The sequence below is a fragment of the Lactuca virosa genome, chromosome 1 (assembly GCF_052849685.1).
Source record: "Lactuca virosa cultivar CGN04683 chromosome 1, Lactuca_virosa_CGN04683_v6, whole genome shotgun sequence".
Classification (NCBI taxonomy): domain Eukaryota; kingdom Viridiplantae; phylum Streptophyta; class Magnoliopsida; order Asterales; family Asteraceae; genus Lactuca; species Lactuca virosa.
The window spans coordinates 323,319,372-323,327,470 of NC_136426.1; the positions used below are offsets into that span (position 1 = coordinate 323,319,372).

An 8,099-nucleotide genomic window follows, 5' to 3' on the forward strand; every position below is an offset into this window, starting at 1 on the left:
ATATATATATATATATATATATATATATATATATATATATATATATTTTCAATAAAGTCTAGTATTTAGTTTGTGCACTTGAAATTTCATATGTAACCAATTTGTTTGGAGAAGTCAAATTTTTGATATTTTGTGGAATTTGAACCTTATGTTTGTTGGTTCTAGTCTATAGAAGTCTAGTTTAAAAAAAAGTATGGTTTTGAAAAGTCGGATATTATCGCAATCATAAAATGCGAGTGTAGTTATATATTTTTAGTGTTTTCCTTTTTGTGTCTTAAGTATTTGTTTTTGTTTTTGTAACATGTCGTTGGAGTTTTGTTGTACAGAAAAAAAAAGGGGGGGCTGGCCACGGAGTTGTATCCATTTGTTTGCTTTTGTAAATGTTTAGTTTTTTTGATTCTAGCTCATGTAAATGCGAGTGTAAATGTTTACTTTTTGAATCCGGAAAAGAGCCTTATCTGCTGGAGTTTTGGAGCATTTTTCATCATCACCTCTGGGAGAAAACCACTTTTTTGCTCTCAAGAACATTGGAGAAGAAATTGAAGAATTGAAGATTAGTGTTATTTTCTTTCCATCTTGCAACTAGATCAATGTTTGGTATCACTAAACTTTATTGTATTTCCTTTATTTTGGCGATGCTTGGCTAGATTTTCACTTAGTTGATTAGGGTTTAATCCCATGGATGATTGGTTGTTTTGAAGACTATTATTATCTTGTGTTTGAAGTTTATGGAAATGTTTTCCAGTTAAACATCTTGTTGTGTTTATTTATCTTTGATCATGAGCTTAGATGAATGAATGCTTATTTTTGTTGACTGATTTCTTGGTTAAGTAATGGACCCTCAAATTAGTAAGCAACAATTGGTTTATATGTTTGTTTTCATTTCATTTAGACCATGGCAATGTTTCTTCTATAATGATAATTTAAGCATTTGATTATCTTTTGGACTTGGTAACTCTTAGAACTTAAAGCTAATTGATTTTCACAAGATTATATGCTTCATTGATTTTGTGACTTTAATTAAGGAAATGTGTTAAGAGCTCCTCTAACCATTTTGATAACAATGAAGAGTTGAGGTAATTTGTGCTTATGGATTGCTATAGCTAAGTTAAATTAATTCACAAGTGTTATTATATTTAGTCTAATGATAATTCAACCATGTCATCCATGTGGTGTACCCAAAATCAACCAATTTCACTTCATTGAATTTAATCAAATCTTTTACTTGTTTACTTGTCATATTTACATTCTAGCTAGTTTTAATTTTATCAAAGAATCAATAAGAACTAAACCCCCCATTTTAGTTTTACTTTTGTTTTACAAGTACTTGAACAAGTGATTTACATAGAAATTTAAATTGAACCAATCTCCGTGGATACGATCCCTTTACCACTATACACTATTTTAGTGTGTAATATTTAGGGTATTTATTTTGTTAGCCTCGACAACCACCAAATTTTGGCGCCGTTGCCGGGGATTGGTTTATTTTTAATCAATTTGTTTCTCTATGCCCAGATCTCAGCGTACATGTGACTTGATTTACAACCCAGAAATTGAAAGAGAAGCAAGGCGTTTGGCGAAGGAAAAGCGAGTTGAACGTGGTCAAACTTCCAACCCTCACGGGGACCCGGAAGTTGAAACCGCTTCATCAAGTGAAACGGAACCCGATTCTAGTCCCGACCCTCGCCAAGAAATTCCCGAAACACCACCCCTACAACAAAATCCACCCATTATTGAACCAATTGCAATGGCGGACGGAGGAGAAGTTCCCGAAAGAACCTTAAGGCAAATGATGGAAACCGATGTTACACACACTCCAACCGGTATCAATTACCCGGTTTTGGAAGGAGGTTCGGAATTGAAGTCAAGTTTAGTTCATCACCTCCCAACTTTTCATGGATTGGAGAATGAAGACCCTCATAAGCATTTGAAGATGTTCCGCATTATTTGCACTAGCATGAAGCCACAAGGGTCAACCGATGATCAAATCAAGCTAAGGGCATTCCCATTTTCATTGGCCGATAGAGCAAAGGATTGATTATTAGATCTTCCCCCGAGGTCGATCAAATCATGGACCGACATGGCAAGAGCTTTTCTTGACAAGTTCTATCCCGCTTCAAGAGTCTCAAGTCTCAAAAATGAGATTTGTGGAATCCGCCAAGGTCAAAATGAGACTTTTCATGATTATTGGGAGAAGTTCAACAACTTGTGTTATAGTTTCCCACAACACCAAATTCTGGAACAACTCCTCATTCAACACTTTTATGAGGGATTGTTACCGATGGAGAGAAGACTAGTTGATGCCTCAAGTGGTGGTGATGTCTTTAGTAAAACTCCACAACAAACAAGACAACTTTTCAACACCATAGCTGCGAATTCTCAACATTTTGGCCCGCGCCAAGATATGAAGAGAGAGACACAACACAAAGTCAATGAAGTGGGATCATCAAATCTCGTGTCTCAAATCAAAGATTTAACCTCAGTTGTCCAAAAGTTGGCCATGGGACAAACTCCACAAGTGATGGTTTGTGGGATATGTGCAACAATGGGATATCCTACGGATATGTGTCCCATTCTTCAAGAAGATGCGGAACATGTAAATGCCACGGGAGAGTTCCAAAATTACCACAACAAGCCATCCAGTTACCAAAATGCTTACAATTCAAGTTGGAAGCCAAATCCCAACATGAGCTACAACCCAAGACCATTGCCTCAAAATGCATTGGTTAAACCTTCCTATCCACCACCACAATCTCATTACTAACATCCACAACCACACTATCAATCCAAACCACACCCTCCACACCACCAACAACCTCCCCAATCCCAACCAAGTAGCTCCGGAATGTCCCTTGAAGACATTGTCAAATCCCTAGCCACTAGTACCCAACAATTCCAAAAAGAGACAAGAACTAGTATCTCCAACCTTGAAGCACAAATAGGAGATATAGTTACATCCATAAGCAAGTTGGAGTCCCGCGGAAAGTTGCCTTCTCAAACTGAAAAGAACCCAAATGTCAATGTGGTGACCTTGAGAAATGGTAAACAAGCCGGAGAAAGTAGTACAAAGAAGAAGCCAAGGGATGAAGAGGAAGAAATAGAGGTCACTCCCATTGAAGATCCCATTGTCAAGAATGCCACACAAGCCGAAATTCCAAAAAAGACTACCCCTCTAGTGACTCCAATAGCTACTCAACCGCCGTTCCCCTCTCGACTTGCAACTTCAAAGAAGAAAATGGAGGAGAAAGAGATTTTGGACACCTTTCGAAAGGTGGAAGTAAATATCCCTTTACTTGATGCAATCAAGCAAATCCCTAGGTATGCAAAGTTTTTGAAAGAGCTTTGTACCAACAAAAGAAAGTTGAAAGGAAATGAGAAAATCTCAATGAACGAAAATGCATCCACGGTTTTACAAAGGAAGCTTCCACCTAAGTGTAAAGATCCGGGAATGTTTACGGTTCCTTGCAAGATAGGAGATGTCACTTTTAGTAGTGCCATGCTTGACCTTGGTGCTTCTATTAATGTCATGCCCTATTCGATGTATGAATCATTGAATGTTGGTCCTTTAAGTGAAACCGGTGTCATAGTCTCTCTTGCGGATAAGTCAAGTGTCTTTCCTAGAGGCGTTTTGGAAGATGTCCTAGTACAAGTAAACCAATTAGTCTGCCCGGCGGATTTCTACGTGATTGATCTAGATGAACAAGTGTCCTCAAAGTCGGGTATAATTTTACTTGGGAGACCATTCTTGAAGACGGGTAGAACAAAGATTAATATATATGCGGGAAGCTTAATGACGGAGTTTGATGGGGAGACAATAAGTTTTAACATCTACGATGCTATGAGATATCCTAGTGATGTTTCATCTTTGTGTTTTGTTGATGTTATTGAACCATTAACCCAAGAGTTGTTCGAGTTGTCTACTGGTGACGTGTTGGAGATGGTTTTGAACAAAGGGTTTGATTGTGGGAAATTAGCCAAGAAGTTGAAGCTCTACTCACTAGACCCCGAAGTTGAAAGATTGGTTAACAATTTGGAGATCAAGAAAACCACTCAATTTAGTGTGAAACAAATTGAATTGCTTCAAACTGACACGAGATTGCCACCCTCCCTTATTCAACCACCAGAATTAGAATTGAAGGTCCTTCCTCAACATTTGAAGTATGCGTACTTGGGAAACAACGAGACTCTTCCGGTCATCATTTCAACTCACTTAACCGAATGTGAAGAAGAGAAACTCCTCAAGGTGTTGTGGGAGCATAAAAAATCCATGGGTTGGACGATTGTGGATATCAAATGGTTGAGCCCCTCCACTTGCATGCACATAATTTTAATCGAGGATGAATGCAAGCCGAGCCGAGACGCGCAAAGAAGGTTGAATCCGCCAATGATGGAAGTGGTCAAGAAAGAGATTTTGAAGCTCCTAGATGCGGGAATGATCTATCCAATCTCGTATAGCAAGTGGGTGAGCCCGGTGCAAGTCGTTCCAAAGAAGACGGCGATCACGGTAGTTGAAAACAACAAAGGTATAATGGTCCCCACCCGCGTGCAAAATGGGTGGAGAGTATGTATTGACTACCGCAAACTTAATGCAAGCACAAGAAACGATCACTTCCCATTACCTTTCATTGACCAAATGTTAGAAAGGTTGGCCGGGAAATCACATTATTGTTGTCTAGACGGGTACTCCGGTTTTCACCAAATCCCGGTGGCACCGGAAGACCAAGAAAAGACAACATTTACATGTCCATTTGGCACTTTCGCATACCGGAGAATGCCATTTGGATTGTGTAACGCCCCGGCCACTTTCCAACGTTGCATGGTTAATATCTTTTCCGAATATGTCGAAAACATAATTGAGGTTTTTATGGACGATTTTACGGTATATGGGAACTCCTTTCAAGAGTGTTTGACCAATCTTACAAAAATTTTGAAAAGATGTATTGAAACAAATTTGGTTTTAAACTTTGAAAAATGTCATTTTATGGTGAGTCAAGGTCTTATTTTGGGTCAGATTGTGTCAAAGAAAGGAATTCAGGTAGATAAGGCCAAGATAGATGTTATTCAAAGCTTACCTTACCCGACTTGTGTTCAGGAAGTTCATTCTTTTTTGGGCCATGCAGGTTTCTACCGGAGATTCATCAAAGATAACAAGACCAATGTGCCAACTGTTGCAAGAGGATGTTGATTTCGAGTTCAATGAGGCGTGCAAAGAAGCTTTCGACAAGCTCAAAGAGTTGCTTACATCCGCCCCCATCATGCAAGCACCAAATTGGGATCTCCCCTTTGAGATCATGTGTGATGCAAGCAACTATGCAATAGGCGTCGTTTTGGGTCAAAAGACTGGACGAGCCTCCCATGTGATCTACTATGCATAGAGAACACTAGACAATGCCCAAAGCAACTACTCTACTACGGATAAGGAGCTACTGGCCATAGTGTTCGCCTTGGAGAAATTTAGACAATACCTACTTGGCACCAAGGTCATTGTGTATTCGGATCACGCAGCTCTTAAGTACTTGATGACGAAGAAAGATGCAAAGCCTAGACTCATCCGTTGGATTTTATTGTTACAAGAATTTGATTTGGAAATCCGGGACAAGAGTGGATGTGAGAATCTTGTTGCCGACCACCTAAGCCGGATCACTTCAAATGAAACACCTTTCCCATTGAGGGACGAGTTTCCGGATGAACATCTCTTTTCCCTTACTAAATCTACTCCTTGGTATGCCGATATCGTTAACTTTTTGGTCACGAAAAGGTATCCCGACACATTCACACGTGCTCAAAAAGATAAATTGAAAAGTGATCCAAAATACTATGTGTGGGATGAACCTTATTTGTGGAAACATTATCCCGATCAAATTATTAGGCGATGTGTGCCCCAACAAGAGCCGGACCTTGAGAAAGGTCCTTGAGTGTGGACTATTTTGGCCAACCATGTCACGCGATTGTTACTTGTTTTGCAAAAGTTGTGAACGGTGCCAAAGGACGGGAAACATTTCACATAACAATAAAATGCCACAAAATCCAATCCTTGTTTATGAGGTTTTTGACGTATGGGGGATTGATATCATGGGCCCATTTCCCGTTTCGTTTGGCAACGTTTACATCTTGCTCGCGGCTGACTATGTTTCTAAGTGGGTTGAAGCCAAAGCTACACGATCGGATGATGCCAAAACAGTTATCGAGTTTTTGAAGTCTAATGTTTTTGTGAGATTTGGCATGCCTAGGGCCTTGATCTGTGATAGGGGGACGCACTTTTGAAACAAGATGATGGAGGCTTTATTGAAGAAGTACAACGTGACCCATCGTGTCTCAACCGCCTACAACCCCCAAACGAATGGTCAAGCGGAAGTTTCAAATCGCGAGGTGAAGAGTATTCTTGAGAAAACCGTGAATCCTTCAAGAAAAGATTGGAGTTCAAGGCTTGATGATGCCTTGTGGGCCTATCGAACTGCGTATAAGACCCCGATAGGAATGTCTCCAGTTAGGTTGGTTTTTGGAAAACCATGTCATCTTCCCATGGAATTGGAACACCGTGCATTTTGGGCGGTCAAGCAATGCAACTTCAACATCGATGAGGCGGGAAGGCATAGGAAGCTTCAACTCCAAGAGTTGGAGGAGTTAAAAAATGACTCCTATAAGAACTTAGGAATTTAGAAGGAGTAAACGAAGCTTTTCCATGACAAGTCCATTACCCACAAGCATTTTGACCCGGGACATAGAGTTTTGCTTTACCACTCGAGATTGAAATTATTTCCCGGAAAGTTGAGGTCAAGATGGATGGGTCCGTTTGTTGTGCTCAAAGTCTTTGAGCACGGAGCGGTTGAGATCCAGAGTGAAAAACGGGGAAAATCTTTCAAGTCAATGGACATCGTTTGAAACCTTTCTATGAAGGTTTTAACGCAAATGTCTTATATGTCATCCAATTGGATGCCCCGGTATACTGAAATCGAAAAGGGAAGGACGTCTCGCCAAAGACGTTAAAGAAGGGCATTTTTGGAAAACTTAAAGTTTTCATCGTTTATAGTTCCGAATAAAAGTCGTAGATAGATCCTTTTTGCACTTCACACTTCTTCTTCTTCTTTGTCGAATTAAGAGAGTGTTGGATTTTAAGACCCGATGTTCGTTTTGGTCAAAGGACGAAAATTGAGAAAACTGCTGCAGAACTCACGCGGACCGCGTGTACTCGAGGTCCTGTCCGCGCTAATAAACAAATGGTCCGCGTGTGGTTCCCAAAACTGTCCGCGTCCATTTTCAGAAGACAGAAGGAATTCAGGCTTATTCACGCGGACCGCGTGTACTCGCAAGTACGTCCGCGTGGGTTATTAAAACGGACCGCGTATCATCTCCAGTTCGTCCGCGTGTAAATGATGCAAATCAGAATAGTTTCAGGTTTATTAACGCGGACCGCGTGTACTCGTGTCCGCGTCCGCGTGAGTTGTTGACCAGCGTTGACCCACTTTTGACTTCATTTGACCACGATTTTAACCCCTAAAACTCCAGTCGGCCCTTCTTCCTTCCCACTTCTTCTTCTACCTTTCCCCTAACCTCCATTAGAGCACCTTCATCTCCACCACTAAAACTCAGTTTCCTATCAAACCGCCGGTCGGAATTTCGTGAGACCACCGCCATTCTTCACCAATTTCCGAGCTCTACAAAGCCCCCCAAAAAACCGGTCCGATCTGTTGCTGTAACTACGGGCGCCACCACCACTCCACCGCCACTTTTCGGTCGTTTTCCGATCAACTTCGGTCACCTCTCGCGATTCCGACACCACCACTGTGCTCCTCTTGGACAAGGCTACAAACCCCATTAAAAATATATCTCAAAGTTCGAAGGAAAATTTCACCGGAATCTCAAGCCGTTGCCGGATTCCTCGGGTTTTCGCGGTAAAGTTTTTCTCATGGGATATTCAACAAAGCTTAAAGCTTGCGGTGGAGAGTTGCAAGATCTTCAAATCCCGAATTTTTGCGCGCAAATTTTGGACTTTCAACAAAAAACGGGTACTTTCTTTCCTTTATTTTAATTGATCAATATGCATGTCTCAGAACGACAATTCATATGCTGTTGCATTAAATAAGTCTAAGAATTATTTC

At 40.7% G+C, this 8,099-nt stretch overlaps 2 protein-coding genes across 2 annotated transcripts; both read left to right on the forward strand.

Moving 5' to 3' along the window:
- Positions 1–2,404: 2,404 nt before the first annotated feature.
- LOC145131275 (uncharacterized) lies at positions 2,405–5,375 on the forward strand. Its single transcript, XM_079065990.1, has 3 exons — positions 2,405–2,666; positions 2,943–4,561; positions 5,121–5,375. The coding sequence occupies exons 1-3, from the start codon at positions 2,405–2,407 to the stop codon at positions 5,373–5,375; spliced, it is 2,136 nt and encodes a 711-aa protein (XP_078922116.1).
- An 898-nt stretch (positions 5,376–6,273) lies between these two features.
- Positions 6,274–6,660, forward strand: LOC145131280 (uncharacterized). Its single transcript, XM_079065995.1, has one exon. It carries the CDS (start codon positions 6,274–6,276, stop codon positions 6,658–6,660), a length of 387 nt encoding a protein of 128 aa, XP_078922121.1.
- The last annotated feature ends 1,439 nt before the right edge of the window (positions 6,661–8,099 follow it).

What these genes read in the sequence shown, in the direction of transcription:
- LOC145131275 (XM_079065990.1), top strand. Translation starts at nt 2,405, where the DNA reads ATGAAGAGAGAGACACAACACAAAGTCAATGAAGTGGGATCATCAAAT. An exon ending in CCAAAATGCTTACAATTCAA is followed by an intron (nt 2,667 to 2,942) that starts GTTGGAAGCCAA and finishes AAGCACAAATAG; the next exon opens with GAGATATAGTTACATCCATA. An exon ending in GCGTGCAAAATGGGTGGAGA is followed by an intron (nt 4,562 to 5,120) that starts GTATGTATTGAC and finishes TGGGCCATGCAG; the next exon opens with GTTTCTACCGGAGATTCATC.
- LOC145131280 (XM_079065995.1), top strand. Translation starts at nt 6,274, where the DNA reads ATGGAGGCTTTATTGAAGAAGTACAACGTGACCCATCGTGTCTCAACC.